Source organism: Triplophysa rosa, linkage group LG15 (assembly GCF_024868665.1).
Source record: "Triplophysa rosa linkage group LG15, Trosa_1v2, whole genome shotgun sequence".
Lineage (NCBI taxonomy): Eukaryota > Metazoa > Chordata > Actinopteri > Cypriniformes > Nemacheilidae > Triplophysa > Triplophysa rosa.
Genome location: NC_079904.1, coordinates 316,115 through 333,614, shown reverse-complemented (window position 1 = coordinate 333,614; position 17,500 = coordinate 316,115). Strand labels below are relative to the sequence as shown.

Below are 17,500 nucleotides of genomic sequence, written 5' to 3'. Positions count from 1 at the left end.
TCATTGCACAACCCTACCTGTAAACAATATTCATAATCACACATTACTAATGATGAAAGGTAGTTTTTGACTAGAGTATTTAAAAACATTATAGCTGTTTTCTTTTTTACTGTTAAAGGCTTTTGGGTTGTTTTCTGTATAAGAGCAAAATCTGAACAAAGCAGAAAGTCAGTGCCTCCATTAGAGTAAATGAATGAGCCACATACACACACACACGCACACACACACACACACACACACGCACGCACACACACACACACACACTTCATCAGCATTCATCAGAAAAAGCACATCCAGCATTAAATACATCTGACTTCTGCTTAAAGAGAGAGAGAGAGAGAGAACATTGTAACCCAAAAGGAAAATATAATAAAATGCTTATATTTTAGGACCATTAAGATTTTTTATGGTGACATTATTGTTATGACAGTTAAACACAATTTCACTTCATATTTATATTTGATTTAAATCAGCATTAATGCGGTATAACTATTGTAATGCATAAATATTTGACAATGTAAATGTTTTGAATTATGGGAACTGAATGGATAATGTGCTTACTTGTTATGACATTATGTAAAACATCTCTGTATGTATGATTTTAAAAACAGCACATTTAGATTTTCCTGAGGCATATTCTAAAATATCTTTTGATTTTGGGCTGAAATGTGGTTTGACCGTGTGTTCTTGTGGGTTTCATGAGCCTACAGATAAATATAGTTTACAAGTAATGTTTTTTTGACACAGTACGGACAAATCCATGAACACACATGAAACGGGATGTTTTGTAAATGTAAAGAAGCGGAACTTACTGAGGACGTATAGAGAGAGTCTGATAGCAGCCAGACAGAATCCCTCGAAGAATCTGAGCGTGCTGAACATGGCCATATCCACAGAGAACGCCATCGCCAGACCAAACACCAGCACAGAGAGAACAGACACCAGCAGCACAGGGATACGACCCAACCTGAGACACAAAAACACTTCAGATTCTCTCGGACACACACACACATACACACACACACACACACGCGCGTGTGCCTGTAACTCACCAGTCTGCCACCGCTCCCATCAGAACGTAGCCAAATATCGACCCCACCAACAGAGAGAACTTAGCAATGTGAACCTTCCATTCTCCATCACACACCAGCGTCCACTTTCAACAGACAAACACACAGAGAAACATCAGCACCTGTACATATCACTGTAAAACACATCCTTCAACAAACTGATCCATCACTCATTACTAGATTCCTTCAAGTTTGGACGAGCAGAATCCCAACACAAATGTGAGTATAATAGTAAAGTGTTTCTTTTCTTTCATGTCACTCATTTATGCTGCATGGGAGAGATGATTTACACAGGTCTATACTTGTGCATAAGTTTAAATGAGCCTTTGAAGGAAAATATTTGTGCTATTAAAACATGAGAATGATTTTAATAACTGTAGTGCAGAGTTTATAAAGACTGGTGAGGTTTCCTCCACAGAACTTCATTTACATTTGTTAACACTGCTGACGCTATGAATGAGATTCTCAAGAAAAGACACAAGGCTATCGGTGTGAGAAAGGTCAAACACACTCACTGCAGGTCAACAAACAACACAACACTGACTGCTCTCCACACCACTTTACACCAGACAAACATGTGTGAGTTTCAGCACACAAAAACGATATTTTGAAGTGTCGGAATCAGAAGAGCTTTATTGCACACACAAGGAATTTTCAACATTCAACACAATGACAACACAAAAATCATTGTGGAATGTTGATCAAGAGGTTTGATCATCTCCACTGACTTCCATTGTATGAACACAAAACCACTGTGACATTTCTCAAAATATCTTCTTTGGTGTTTCCCTGAAGAAAGGCTCACAGACAGGTTTATATGTGTGTCTTATATGATGGCTTTAAGAAGGAACGCGTTGTCACTGGTGTGTGTTATCTCTGGGGTGAGGATGTAAACGGGGTGTAGAGCGGGTGTGACACTGAGTTATCAGTCACACACACACACACACACACACACACACACACACTGTAGTTAAACTGATATGAAGCGCGTGTTTAAATACTTCATTTACATTCTTCAATCACATGTAATGTTTAAAAACCAGGGACAAAAGACATGTGCGATAAAGACTCGCTGAATAAATCTGCAGTGTGACTTTAGGATTGTGTTGTACTACACTTGCTAGTAAACACACAAAGAAACAAACACATCTGACACGTCTGATCATCAAACATCAACACTGGGGCTGTACACGGATTTAAAGGAACAGTTCAATCTTAAGAATGAAAAGGAATCTCTTCGTTGATTCACGCTCGTGTTCATGGTTTTTCTTTCTGTAGAACACAGCAAGAGACATTTAGCAGAATATTCTTCACACACTCTGAAAAATGCTGGGTTGTTGCCTCAAATGTGGACACTTTCACGTTTGATGGGTCTGTTCATATTTGAACAGTGCGCATTGAAAGGATAGTAGTGATTGGCGTGTCTGCGTATAAAAGTAGTTCACCAATGCACTATACTGTATATTCCTCTCAAGTCGGTGACGTCTGTGTTAGGAAGAGATGCAAATGTAAAGTGTGGTCCTGTGCACCTCCAGCACCATATTCTGCTAAACACGTCTCTGGTGTTCCAAAAGCACAGCTCGAGAGTTTCGTTGCTAGAGAGCTGTTCCTTTAAACGCTCGTGCTCCATCGCGAGCCCTGAGGGGGAATCCCATCCAAGGGCACAGAGACTCTTACCCTGGTGACCACATTCTGCTGCAGTCCCGACTGCAGCTCGAACCTCCACTCCGAGCACAGACACGCCGTCCCGTGAGCGCTCTCGAGCCCAGTCCCGTTAGCCATCAGCTCCGAGAGTAGCCCCCGGTCCGCACCCGTCCCGTTCCCCCCGCCGCCCTCATCCGGGCGCACGCACTTCTTGTCCGGCTGCCCGAGCAGAAAGTAATCGGAGAACTGACTGAAGGAGATCAGCACCGCCGGGATCCACGTTAGGGCCACCAGGCGCCTCTGGTACCTCCCGAACCCCCCGAGGAACGGCAGAACCACCGAGTCCACCTGCGAGAGGCGCTTGTGCGCTTCGGACTGCGACGCATTGCCGTTCTCGGCCGGCGGGTTGAGCGCGTCCAGCCGAACCGCATCCATAACGCGATGCTGTGGCCGGTGCGCGTCACATCCACTCGGAGTCTTTGCGTCGAATACACGCTTTTACGCAGGCGGATGAAACGCAGAAGGCTCGGTCCGCTCGATACGAGGCCGGCGTGAACAGCGTCCCGTTTGATTTAGTGGTTCGAACGTAAGCCTCGAGATAAAGCGGATGCTGTGAAGAGGACCCATAAGGTCTTTGTTCCATCCGACGGTCACAACGCCATCACTGGCTCGTGTGATGCGCAGCGCTGCGCATTTGCGCCCGGTGGTCTCCAACAGGTCCACAGGTAACGCACCTGTCCATCCGCAGCCGGCGCACAGGTGTGGCCCGTCTATCCATTCCCGTATCCTCCTGCGATATTTCCATCACCTTCCATCACCGGATGATGCCGCGCGCCTCTCAAACCGAACTAGAAAGAATCCCTTCTGTGCTATATGTCGTTGCGGGTTAATCTTTGCATTGCACACCCGACGCGAAGTGGCCCGCGCTCCGTCCGCCCGTTCACACCGGTGACCGACACACACAAACCGTACAGGCCAGGCGGAGCACAGCAGTGCACGCGCACAGCATCCAAATGTAAGACCCTCCCTCTTCAGAGCCACCGAGCGTTTCCATTGGCTGACACGCACGCGAGCTACCTCCCCTCCGGTGCGTGTGATTGGACAAACCCAACAAAGAAGCTTTGTGTGACATCTCAGAGCAAACGCTCCAGTCAGTGTCCGAGTTGTGTTTAGGATCCGCAATACATTTGACTTCATGTTCAGCTTTCATCATCAATAACATCATATTTCAACATCAAACGATTTTCATGGACAGAGTAATTCATCTTCATTCATGATCAGATGAATCCTATATTTATATTATAGATCAATATTCAATCATTTAACAATATAACATATATAGCCTACTGTATGTAGGTTTGAACTGTATCTTTTTCCCCCTCTCTTTTATGCTTTGTGAGTATATGACTAGTTATTGTGACTTTATTTTACGTATTTTGTATGTTGTTATTATTCATTTTTGTTGTGATGGTGAGCCAAAGACAAATTTCCACTTAGGTGGACAATAAAGTTATACAATACAATACTATACAATATATCATATAATTCATATTGTTTTCTATCGTTTAAGGGAATGTTTGAAGATATCTTGAGTATCTTACCCTTGTTTTATACATTCAGGTCCCCGTCACTGGGTGACAGTCTTAGATCTGGAAAAGATTTTGGATCAGGGTTTGGCTCTCTCAGAGCTGTGACTTTAATCACATTCATCTCTTCGCTAGCTAGCTTACATTCCGTAGAAAAGATCCAAGTTATAGACAGTCCTGAACTGTGTTCTTCTTTTTGGCCCATTTGCTAATCCCTTTGCAGGCAACTTTTACTCGGACTTCTAATTCCTTCATAAAAATACAAGAAGTTGTTATTTAAGAAAAAGAATGTACACGATCATCATTTGTGCCGCGGACGCGTGTCACGTGTTGTCTGTTTCTTTTCTCAGCGCTGCTCGCGATGGACTAGTCGCAGAATCAGAATTATTTCCAGTTTCATTCTGTTATAAAATGTTGTATATCAGCTTACAATCTTTATCCGTTTTCTTATTGTAAAATGTTTTGTAAAGGACATTTATAATCATTTAAATATATATATATATTTTTTAAATCGGGATTAGTGATGTCAGACACAAATGCTGCCGTTTGCTGCCACCTACAGGCGCGTTTCTCTAACTAACTGAAATTCACAAAACCACCAATAGGTGGCACTGTTATCACATCAGTGTTTATAATGAAACGATTTCTTCATTAAACTGTAGATTAAACGTCTGTACCAAAGCGGAAAATGTGAATTGTACCTATCTGTACAATTACTTATAAAAATCTTGTATATGATTTTAGAATTGATCTGTTAGTTCACTGCTGTGATTTTATTATGACACTAAATTCGCCCTTCAAACTAATTTGGAAACACAACAGTTCATTTGAGTGCATCATGTGTGTGTTTGTGTGAATACAGTATTGGTGACAGCGTACAGAGTGATGTTTTCACTGTACTCGGCAGTATCACTGTAGACGTTAAAAAGAAACATTGCAGACGGAGATGTTTCACGTGTTTGTTTTTCCTCTGTTGAACAGTTTCATTTATAATTGACGATGACAGTGAGTGTGCAGCTGCCAGCTGTGACGTCATGTGTTAAACGTGTTCGAAGCAGCGTGATGAAGTGTGATGTGTTTTTTTTCACACTGAGACGACAGAATGTAGTCAGAGCTCATACACTTCACACACGTGCAATACTCCAGCTCATGCTCTTATATCTGCTGTCTGTCTGAAGCTCTGGGCTGATGGTACTCTATCCTTTAGCCATAAACCCTAACCACTACACAAACCCTTCTGCATGTTTTACATTGCTGACTGATGCACACAATGTAGCTGATGTCAGGTTTCACTATACTCGTGGGTTACACACACACAGACACACACGCACACACACAAGTAGTAGTGTGTGTAGGTGTGTGTGTGTGCATGTGCGTGCGTGCGTGCGTGCATGTGTGTGTGTGAGTTTGCTGCAGGCATCTGTCAGTAGGAGTGATCTGTAAATGATGATGCTGACTGACAAGTTCCTAAATGCTGTAAATCTTTAAGGGGTAACATGAGTTGCAAAACGCTGTTCTGAATTTGCATGTGTGTTGTAGCATGCCAAGTATGCTTCTTGAGAGAGAGAGAGAGAGAGAGAGAGAGAGAGAGAGCTAGTTTAACAAGAGTATCAGGTTAATTGTAACATGATAAGTTTAAACTCTCTGGAGCAAAACACAAATGCTCAGTGTTTCTCTTTCTCTCTCTCTCTCTCTCTGTACCTTTTAGAGGATCTCCCCTGTTTCAGCTTCATTACTCGCAGTCTGTGTTAGAGATGATATATGTGATATAGACGTCTCTCTTACTGAAGTAATTATTATTGTGTTGTTTTGTTTTGTTTCTGTCTAACACAGTGACACAGGTGATAATAAAGGTCTCATCTGCGGTGTTCACATTTCATTTACAGTAGCGGACGTCTCAGGGTGGGGGGGCATCAGGTGGGGGTGCATCTGTCCTCAGCCAGCCGTCTCACTTCCTGTGGTGATGTCATCAGTTCAGGAGTGTGTGTTTGTGTATAAATGACACTCAGATGTTTGTTTGTCAGTAAGTGATGGTGGTTTTCATTCACTCATTTGTTTGGTGTGAAGCAGCGCGAGGGCGTGTCCTCGTGGGAAGTCGCCGAACTGGACGGTTTTCATTTGCATATTAGATCACATGCGTGGATTGAACACAGAAATTCACCACAAGCTCTACTGCTACGTAAAGAGTTTCAACAAACCATCATGAGAAATCCTTCACCTTGAATGATGTCATTAATGTAATTTTTTTGCTTAATGATAATGGGAATTGTTTTTGATTACAATGTAAAAAATCATAATCATGTTAGTAAAATCTTATTTTAAAACGGCATGTCTTCAGTCTATCTCTTGATCATGTGATTCAGGGTCGGTTCTAGGGGGGCCAGAGCCCCTGTTTTACTACAACCGAGCAATTTCGGGTGCAATGCACAGTTTGTCCTGCGAGTGGCAGTAATGATGCTTGTGAGCCAGAAGGAAGATTACGCAAGCAAGACGCAAACAATGTCGAGTCTGTGCGTCTTAAGCGAGATTACGTCTACATCATACAGGTAATGGAAATATTTTGGAAAAATATAATGAAAATGCATATCATTACACATCATATTAAAATACTGACCTATATTTTCCGGTGTTGCGCTTGTTAAATCTACATATAAAGCAGTCGTGACTCGTGCCTATACAAAGAATCAGCTGCTGCCAGAGAACGTGTAACACACTAAATACATTTTATTTGTTAATGAAATGATCAAATGCAACTTACATTTATTGGGGTGAATGTTTGATAAAATGCACTTTTGCCTTTCCCAAGGAATTAGCAGAGTTCAAGTAATCAATACAGTTTATTCTATACTGTCCTGTATATTACTTGTGGTGTATTTGAGAGTCGAGTTTCATTTACACATTTTCATAATTTTCCTATTTGCAGTTAAAATGAAGATAAAAAATCCTAAGGACATAATGTCCTTTTTAATAAGAAAACTAAAGATAATAGTCAGTCGAGGCTGGAGAAAGAAGATGCTTCTGAAAAAGAGTGAGAAATGCACAAAAGCTTAGAGAATGAACTGAAGAAAGTCCAGAAGACCAGAGGACCCATCAGCAAGGTGATTTAGTTGTGCAGAGAGACAACTTTTGTAACCCTGAAATTCCATGTGAAAAACAGGAGTTTTTACATGAGTATTTAGTTAACATGGCATTCACATGAAAGTGTGCCGAAACCACATATATCACATGTGAACATTTTGAAATTTATGTTTTTTTCTTTGTGTAAATGAAATACCTGATAATGTGACTCATGTTTAGATGACTGCTTAAGTTGATTTTTGGATATCTTGGTTGTGGGTAGTTTTTCATTCATGTATGTACATTTGAGATGCAGAAAAGTGCCTAAATGTTATTGTTGTTGTCATTGTTATTTTGACTATATACAATGTGTTGTGAAATAAATGACCATGGAACATTAATTTGAGCTGAACTTGTTTTATTAGCTTATTAGTTTACTTCTAGAGAAAACAGTAATACATGACAGTGAAAAATGACTGAAAATTAATCATGACACATGTTAGTGTGCCCCCTAAAAGCATAAGTAGCCCCTGCCTGGCCACCCAGTTACAGTAGTCTAGAACCGCCACTGATGTGATTCTCTTGTGGATCAAAATAAGCAAAGTGTTCTGAAGTGTAGAAATGTGTCTGTTAGCTGTACAAACGTTTCCACCCACGCTACAGGCGACAGGAGAACGACAGAACGTGTGTGTGTGTGAATGACATGCTACCCTCACTGACAAACATATTACAGTAAAAAACAAACAAATCCTCATGAAGTTACAGCTGAAGAATAAAACACATTGTCTTTGGTGTTCCACTTTATTATTCATGTTAGTGATCATTTCAAGTCTTCACAGAGATGTTGTTCAGACATACAGCTGAGATAATAAAGAGATCTGATGTGCATTTGTAACAAATGCACGGTTATGATTCTGTGTTTTCTGGAATTCTCTTCAGGCCGTGACATGCAGTAAATGCATTGAGAAATGTGCCCTGAAGTAAATCTGAGAGCATCTCTCTCTCGTGTCTGATCTGTGAGGGTAAGCTCTGCGTTCACACGTCTGTGTGTGAAATACTGCAACTGTACGCGTGCTGCACCCACACACACTCCCGAACGCATTCACCGTGAGTGACACACAATCTGATTTGATGTTTGTGATCTGATGTCTATCTGAGTAAAACAGGAGTGGAGGCGGGACTTGTTTCATTTAACAGAAACTGATTGGATGGAGAAGGTGGCATTTATATGAGAGGCGTGGAGTGGGCGGGGCTGAGAAAAAGATGCCCAGGTGACATCAGCCAAAATCAGAAAAGTTATTAGAGTTTGATGAAAAATTCCTTTCAACAAGAACCCGCACATGTGTTTTTTAGCAGGATTCATTCGTTCATGTTGCCCTAAACATTGGAGTCTTTCAGAAGTGAGATGTGTGAAGAGAGTCGTGTTCACCCTGATTCCCCGACCCGTCTTCAGGTATTTAATGTAAACAGAATAGCGTTCCAGAGCAAGCAGAAACAAACACAAAACTGTCCTCTCATGAGTCTCACAGTCACAGATCGGCTGGAGATGCTAAAACTTGACTCGCTGGGGCCCAGGTCAGGGAGCAGACAGTATGGCTTAACCAACTGTCTGCTTGCCGTCTCACGTCGCAGAATACACAAAATGTACAACATGTAGTAATCCGTTCTCCCAAACATCACAAAATAGAGACTGTGTCTGTCCCCCGGATTAGCAAACATAAAATAATGCGTAAACCTCTTGAAAGTAATTTAATAAACGTTAAACAAACTAAACATGAACAAAATACAGATAATCAACTGTTACGACTCGGATTGCTAAATATTAGATCTCTCTCTAATAAAGCACTTTTTGTTAACGATATGATAACAGATCATAAAATAGACATGCTCTGTTTGACAGAAACATGGCTAAAACCAGATGATTATATTGCTTTAAATGAATCTGTCCCCCAAGATTATTATTATAAACACGAGCCTCGTCTAAAAGGCAGAGGGGGAGGTGTCGCAGCACTTTACAATAACTCTCTTAGCATTTCCCAGAAGTCGAACTCTAAATATAATTCTTTTGAAGTCATGGTTCTTCATGTTTCAACACCTAATACTAAAGATAAAACACTTTTTAAATTGATTCTAGCTATTGTATATAGGCCTCCAGGGCACCACACAGATTTTATTAAAGAATTTGGTGGGTTCTTATCAGAACTAGTACTGGCCGCAGATAGACTCCTTGTCGTTGGTGACTTTAACATCCACGTAGATAACGTTACAGATGCCTTAGGAATGGCTTTCAAAGACACTCTTAACTCCATGGGCATTAGTCAACATGTGTCAGGACCCACTCACCTTCGTAATCATACTTTAGATTTAATACTGTCTTACGGTATAAATGTGGACGACGTTAAAATCCTTCAGCAGAGTGAAGACATTTCGGATCATTATCTGGTATTATGTTTGCTTCACTGGCCTACGGCTGCAAATAAAACTCATTGTTACAAATATGGTAGAACAATAACTTCAACTACCAAAGATGCGTTTCTCGATAATCTGCCCGAATTGTCTCAAATCATGAGAAATAACGTTGAAGATCTTGACATTACCACTGAAAATTTTAATTCCACCTTCTCGGTAACGCTAGACAAAGTTGCTCCACTACGTTTAAAGAAGATTAAAAATGGCAGCCCCACACCGTGGTATAATGAACACACTCAGGCTCTAAAGAAAGCGGCCCGAAAAATGGAGCGCAACTTTAAGAAAACTAAATTAGAGGTATTTCGTACAGCATGGAAGGATAGTATTCGAAAATACAGGAAAGCCCTAAAAACTTCTAGATCCGCCTACTTTTCATCACTAATAGAAGAAAACCAGCACAACCCTAGGTTTTTATTTAACACGGTGGCTAAATTAACAAAAAATAAATCGTCAGTGACTTCTGATCCTGTATATCAGCATAGCAGTGATGAATTTATGAACTACTTCACATATAAAATCCAAGATATTAGAGAAAAAATTATAACAATGCAATCAGAAGTGAAACCCGCTGAACAAACTAACTACAGCGCCCTTAAGGAGAAAATGCAATTATTTTATACCGTAGATCAAGATGAGCTGTCTAAAATTATTAGATCATCTAAATCAACAACATGCATACTAGACCCTATACCTACAAATCTACTGAAAGAGATGCTCCCAGAAATTATAGATCCTCTTCTTGGTATTATTAACTCATCTCTGACATTAGGACATGTGCCTAAAGCATATAAGGTGGCTGTTATAAGGCCCCTTGTCAAAAAACCCCAACTCGACCCTAGAGAACTAAGGAACTACAGGCCTATATCGAATCTACCTTTCATATCTAAAGTTCTGGAAAAAGTAGTTTCAACTCAATTATGCTCCTTCCTCCAAAGGAATGACATCAATGAAGAATTCCAGTCTGGATTTAGAGCATGTCACAGTACAGAGACTGCTTTGATCAGAGTTACAAATGATCTGCTATTGGCGTCTGACCGAGGTTGTATCTCGTTATTGGTGCTGCTAGACCTTAGTGCTGCATTCGATACCATTGACCACAGCACACTCCTACATAGACTCGAAAATTATGTCGGCATTAAGGGAATAGCTTTGAAATGGTTTAAATCTTATTTATCCGACCGTTTTCAATTTGTAGCAATAAACAATGAGGTGTCACGCAAATCGCAAGTCCAGTACGGTGTACCACAGGGCTCAGTCTTAGGGCCTCTGCTCTTCGCATTATACATGCTACCTCTAGGAGATATAATAAAGCGACACGGAGTTAGCTTTCACTGTTATGCTGATGATACTCAACTTTATATTTCCTCGAAGCCTCATGAAACACAGCAGTTCCATCGAATAATGGAATGCATAGTCGATATAAAAAACTGGATGAGTAACAACTTTTTATTACTGAACTCGGACAAAACGGAAGTGTTACTTATTGGACCGAAAACTGCTATAAGTAACAACCAAGAATACTGTTTAACTATTGACGGATGTTCCATAAAACCCTCGTCGTCAGCAAAGAATCTTGGCGTTCTATTCGATAGTAATCTGTCATTTGAGAGCCACGTCGCCAACACCTGTAAAATTGCGTTTTTCCATTTTAAGAATATATCTAAACTACGTCATATGCTGTCAATCTCAGATGCAGAGAAGTTAATTCATGCATTCATGACATCAAGACTAGACTACTGTAATGCACTGTTAGGTGGTTGCCCTGCAGGCTTATTACAAAAACTCCAATTGGTCCAAAACGCGGCAGCTCGAGTTCTTACACGTACAAAAAAGTATGAACATATTAGCCCGGTTCTGTCAACCTTGCACTGGTTACCTATAAAGCATCGCGTTAACTTTAAAATCTTGCTTATTACCTATAAAGCCTTACATGGTTTAGCTCCTCAGTACTTGAATGAACTCCTTTTGTATTACAGTCCTTCACGTGCATTACGCTCTCAGGCGTCCTGTCAGTTGGTAATACCTAGAATTTCAAAATCAAGTGCAGGTGGTAGATCCTTTTCCTATCTAGCGCCTAAACTTTGGAATAGTCTTCCCTGCACTGTCCGGGAGGCAGACACACTCTGTCAGTTTAAATCTAGACTAAAGACGCATCTTTTTAATCTTGCATACACTACTCTTCCATAATATAAATCTTCAGAGGGTTTAGGCTGCATTAGTTAGATCAACCGGAACCAAAAACACAACTGATGTACTTGTTGCATCAAAGAGTACAGAACAGTACTCTACTCTCAGCCAGTCTTGTCTCATTGTTCCAAGGTTACCACAGCGAGCAGGATGCAGTTCATGGCCTGACCTGATGGTAGAGCGGAGAATGGGAAGTGGGGACCTGACAAGAGCTGAGATGATAGAGCTGGATAAAGAAGGACGCGGTCTCTTGACATGTCTTCACCACAAAACTTCAAATGCTATTAGATTATTAATGATAATCTTAAACTATAATTTATTTTATTATTAAGTTTATTTATTTTATTTAGCCTTGTTGTGCAAGTTCTCTGGAGCTTGTGCAGAGGCAGCAGCTTTTGCCAGAGGGGAACTGGAATCCCCTGGTTGGGCCTGGGTTCTCCTGAGGTTTTTTTTCTCGATTAGAGTTTTGGGTTCCTCGCCACCGTTTGCATACTGTTTTTGCACTATCTGCCTGACCGGGGGGGCTGCTTTAGAATTTTAAAGTTTTACTTAATTAATATTGCATATAGGAATTTATAGTCTGTTATATTTGACCTGTGCTTCTCTCTCCTTTATCCTAAATGTGTGCTCTCACTCAGCGTGTGTGTGTGTGTGTGTGTGTGTGTGTTTGTGTGCATACTTGTCTGTGTACGTACGTGTGTGTGTGTTGTGTGTGTGTGCGTGCGCATCCGTCTGTGTGTGTGTGTGTGTGTGTGTGTGTGTGTGTCTCTATGTCTATGTGTGTTAGTACGTGTGCATATTGTGTGTGTGGAGTGTTTTGTATGTGGGTATGTCTGTCTTCTGTGTCTTCAACCTTTTCTTGTTTCTGCAGGTACAACTGTAATTATTTTGCTTATAGTCAATATGTCTCATGTACAGCTGCTTTGTAACAATGAAAATTGTAAAAGCGCTATATAAATAAAGTTGAGTTGAGTTGAGTTGAGATGTTTGATCGTCATACATGAAGCATGTTCTGTTTTAACGTGTTTAGTTTGGAAATATCTGTCAATATTATGCCAGAGGCAGTTCAATGACAGACTCGGCTTTCCTGTAGACCCAGAAGAACCTTCAGAAGATTCATGTGTGTTTGAGCTGTGAAGTGTGTAGAGATCTTCACGTTTATGACAGGTGTGTGTGTGTGTGTGTGTGTGTGTGTGTGTGCGTGCGTGCGTGCGTGCGTGGAGAATGTTTAATCTTTAATGTTTTATGATTATGTGAGTGAATCTCTTGAACACATGCGCAGATTTAGCAGTAAGTTTCATGAAAACTGTTAAGAACACGTCCCAGTCACATTTCACATCAAAATCTAAAGAAAGGATTAACACTTTTTTGCATAAAGAAACAACAAGAGACTTTACCATTATCATTATAATCCCGGATGTTCATTCCCCAATTCTCTATTGTCATCAATAAATATTTGAAGAGTTTGGTTCCAAAATGAGATATCTCCGTTTTTAAAATTGTTCAAAAATCATGTTTTTTTATTGTGCATTCCAATTGATATCAATCAAACTGCAGTTGGTCTGTTTTGATTGAAGCCATAATAACTCAAAAAAATACAGCCAAATAACACAATAAAGCACAGTAAAAACACGTTAACATAATAGTCATCACATTTTGGAAGCAAACTCTTCATTTGTACTTTTTAACGAGTAAAAGGTACTGCAATATCAGTACAATAAATAAATAAACAAACACTTCACAATAAAGATATGATTTTATTTCAATACTTTATATTTAGGCTATGATTTCAAATGTGCATGATAGAAATGCGAATGTTGTTGTTTTCTTAACTTATCTAGCGTGTTTCTCTACAGTGTCAGTGTATCTCACACTCTTTGAAGTCATTTGTTTTAACTCTTTGTTTTTTTTACTTGGTTATGTTAAGTGCATGAGAGGAAGCGCCAGAGATATAAAGGGTGTGTTCAGATCGTGTGCCAGAAACACGAGTGCAGTTTGGAGTCGGTGGTCTGTGGGCGTGGTCTTCCGATCCCCAAAACCTCGAGCTCTTCCTCCTTCAGTTTCACTCCTGTTGCGCAGGACGCGCGCTCGGTTGTATCCGCGTAGATCGGCTGTGTTCGCGCCTCTGCTCGCCCGCTCTCATTCGGACCCGCAGCCGCTGACGAATCATTTCATCCGCACGAGACGAGCGCAGTCATCATGAGTTTATACAACGCGCCACGCGGCGCGAACACGATGAGCCGGCGCGCGGGATCCCGGAGCGATCTCAACCAGACGGCCGCGTATCCGTACGCGCGCGCAGAGGCGGGGGCGCAGCGGGGCAGTAATGGATACAGTCAGAGTTTGTCCAGAGGATCAATGAGTGCCGGAGAAGTGTGAGTAAACACCTGCTGCTGCGCAAAAACACGTCTTTCAACCATCACATTAACACAGCGCGATATTTATAGCTCGCGTCAAACTGTTAAGTTAAGTAGTGTGTGTAGGGCACGTACTCTCAAAATAAAACTTCAACCGCTTTTGTTCTTAAAAGAACAATATCTTCTCATAGTCTGATGGGAAAATGTCCTCTCCAAATGAACTTCTATATAACAGACAGTTTCTGTGGATGTTAAAGACTCTTTATAGAACATTTTAAAAAGATTTTGGTTTATTTTTTTCTTGGACTGTGAACACTTTTAAATTAAAGTTTTGTAAGGAAAGAACATAAGGGCTTTTATACATCACTCTGTAAAATCAATGTATATATATATGTGCGTGTATAGCAATTATTTATCTGTGAATAATAGTTTAGACGTTTGGTTTGTAAATAAAACAGAATAAAGTAGATGAGACTTTATATAAATACTAAATATGCAGTTTGGTGCTGTTTTAGAGAGGATATAGATGACAAAGATGAAAGATTTAAATGTTTGTGTTTAATTGAAATGTAAGCTGAGTGAATATGAAGTCGCGCTTGTGTAACACAATCCATCAGGACACTGTGAAGCTGCTTTGTTGTGTTTCTGTGTTTGACTTTACAGCACACACACTGTGTCGTGTGAATGGTAAAATGCCGTCGAAGCTTTTGCTTGAATGTATTGAGAATAATTTCACGTCCCTGTGGGGAAGGAGACGCCTGCGGTATCTAAGCACCCGACTGCAGGTCATGAGTCATCTGCCCATAAAACTCTCTCCTTCATTCACATGTAGATCACACTTCATCTGATCTGTCTGACACTCATTTACTTCTCAACTACTGCTCGCATACACAACAGAAAAAACATGCACTCTCACCTAAATACAGTAATAAAAAAAATGTTCAGCTGTTTTCATGCTTTTGCTTCTTGAATGCAGATTAAAATAGTAACTTGTAAGTAAGTAAATTCTCTCAAAAATATAGATTTGTTTGGTGAGATAATTCTTTAAAGACTGTCAGTCATGTTGAGTGTTAAATGAGCAGATCGTTTTTGGTTTGGAGTTGTGCCCGGGGCTTCGGTTGGGCGTCTGTGAGAGCTCGTGGGGCGGTGGAGGAATGCATCACTGTAGTTAAACTAATGCAGCCGGCAGCTTTCACATGGATGTGCAGTAAAATTGATGCTGTGAGGGCCTCAGGTCAAGTGTACATCTGGTTTAGAAGAGGAAAATGTTATCACATCAAAGAGCCCTACCGAAAAACTTCTGCTGCAATTCAAGGACATATTTGTGATTTATATGTTGCTAGCAAAAAACAAACCGAATCCAAAAACTCATCAACTCTGAATGGTTATGAATGGATGAATGTGAAAGCAAATGAGTTGTTTTATGTAGTTCCAGTGAGCACTCGAGACATGATTGACATCAGATTGTTTTGTTTATCAGACCTCAGATGAGCTCCGTCCAGCAGAGGATTCAGTTTCTACAGAAACAGTGTCAGGATTATCTGGACAGAACTGCATTACTACTGCAATGTGTGAGTATCGCCATCATCTTCAGCTCTCATTCAGACAAGAACATACAATTCACTCTCATGTGCTTGTAAATCTGCATTTGAAAGAATTCGTAGTTTTGTGGTGAACTGTCCCTTTAAATGTGTTCATCATATGATGATGTCATTTACCACAGAAAAAAATTCAAAAGCACTTGAGTCATCAGAAATAAATGTTTAAAATATGTACACCCTTGTTACATGATGTAGTTTGTATAAATGTGTTGTTATGGGCTGGGGGATGTATATCGCGATTCACGTCTAAATGGATTCTGTGTTTTCTGCACAGCTCTTCTGTGAACCACACGGCTCTTTGATCAGTAGGAAGTGCTGCTCGAGCTAAAATCACTACGGGATTGCGTCCTTTGTAACGTGCATTTGAAAAGGCAACACTCGTCAAACATGCTCACTATAAATATACTTTATTATCATGAAAATACCTGAAAAGGTTTGAAGAACAGCGATAGAATATCACCATTTTCGCCATTTCTGGAACTAATCGGTCTTCTTCTGTTGCCCATATTCGGAGTTTCTGCGCGAGAGCGCCCTCTTGGCTTTCGGATGTGGCGGCATTTAACCGTAATTCATTGAGAAACTGAGAGCATAATAATCACACGATATATCGCCCAGTGTTTAACGGTCGTGTCACACGTGTTTTTCTAACTCCAGTGTTATTCAAGTTCAAGTATGACAGGAATGCGTGTTTGTTTATGTCAAAATTCCTCGCTAGTTAAATGCTTTGTGAGGAAATGAAGGTGCAGTTAAACATCGGTATGTATGTTTATAGTTAAAGACGCAGGTGCTGCAATAAAGCATCAAGTTGTGTTTGAGTTTACAGTTCACAGTATTTATGAGTGTCACATTTCAAGTGGAGTTTTATGTTTTGAATGAGTTCATGGCTCTGTAGTCAAACACAACTCAGTTAGCCACAGTGACACCAGTGAATGTGTGTGTGTGTGTGTGTAGGGCGGAGATCCCCGTAGTTTAGCTGAAGCTGAAAACTTTCTGGGATCTGCTGTTGACTTCACTGAACAGCTCAGAGAAATCTCTTTAGAGTTCAATCATCAGAACCTGCCATCAGACAGCCTCATGCACAGGTGACACACACACACGCACACACACGCGCGCGCACGCGCGCACACACACACACACACACACACAGTGTCATCTGATGACACCCGTGTTTGTTTTTATATCATGGTGGGAATTTTTATGAACAGATATCTGAAGTAAACACAGGTTTGTTACCCTGTACACACCATACACACAACTACACACTACCAGTACACACAAGTACAGACTACATGGACAGACTATACACACAAGTACACACTACAAATACACAACATACACTACAAGTACACACTATACACAAGTACATGCCTGTACAATGTGAGCACACACACTTTCATGTGCATTGACAACAGTCACATCTGTTTCTGTCCATGCTGAAGCTGTAACAATGCTCTCTCTCTCTCTCTCTCTCTCACTCTCTCTCTCTCTCTCTCACTCTCTCTCTCTCTCTCTCTCTCTCTCTCTCTCTC

General features: G+C 40.7%; 2 protein-coding genes and 1 long non-coding RNA gene across 5 annotated transcripts in view; 2 read left to right on the top strand and 1 right to left on the bottom strand.

Annotated features, from left to right (window-relative positions):
* LOC130566017 (solute carrier family 22 member 23) overlaps positions 1–4,253 on the bottom strand; it is a 14,980-nt gene extending 10,727 nt beyond the window's left edge. The window contains exons 1-3 of the mRNA XM_057353218.1: positions 2,748–4,253; positions 1,053–1,156; positions 700–967 (exon numbers count right to left, since the gene is read on the bottom strand). Coding sequence (XP_057209201.1) covers positions 700–967; positions 1,053–1,156; positions 2,748–3,149 — 774 coding nt within the window. The 5' untranslated portion in view covers positions 3,150–4,253. The remainder of the gene's footprint in view (positions 1–699; positions 968–1,052; positions 1,157–2,747) is intronic.
* A 1,700-nt stretch (positions 4,254–5,953) lies between these two features.
* LOC130565555 (uncharacterized) lies at positions 5,954–7,875 on the top strand. The gene is made up of 3 exons (XR_008964389.1): positions 5,954–6,537; positions 6,664–6,846; positions 7,224–7,875. It is a non-coding gene; the product is annotated as an uncharacterized LOC130565555 (long non-coding RNA).
* Positions 7,876–14,065: 6,190 nt separating this feature from the next.
* The window catches only part of wu:fi04e12 (Desmoplakin-B), a 23,510-nt gene continuing 20,075 nt past the window's right edge, over positions 14,066–17,500 (top strand). For 2 of the 3 annotated variants that reach the window (XM_057352352.1, XM_057352350.1), the window contains exons 1-3: positions 14,066–14,388; positions 15,851–15,941; positions 16,923–17,053. In XM_057352352.1, coding sequence (XP_057208335.1) covers positions 14,213–14,388; positions 15,851–15,941; positions 16,923–17,053 — 398 coding nt within the window. In that variant the 5' untranslated portion in view covers positions 14,066–14,212. Of the gene's footprint in view, positions 14,389–15,850; positions 15,942–16,922; positions 17,054–17,500 lie in introns of those variants that run through there. The other variant, XM_057352351.1, reaches the window with a different exon arrangement.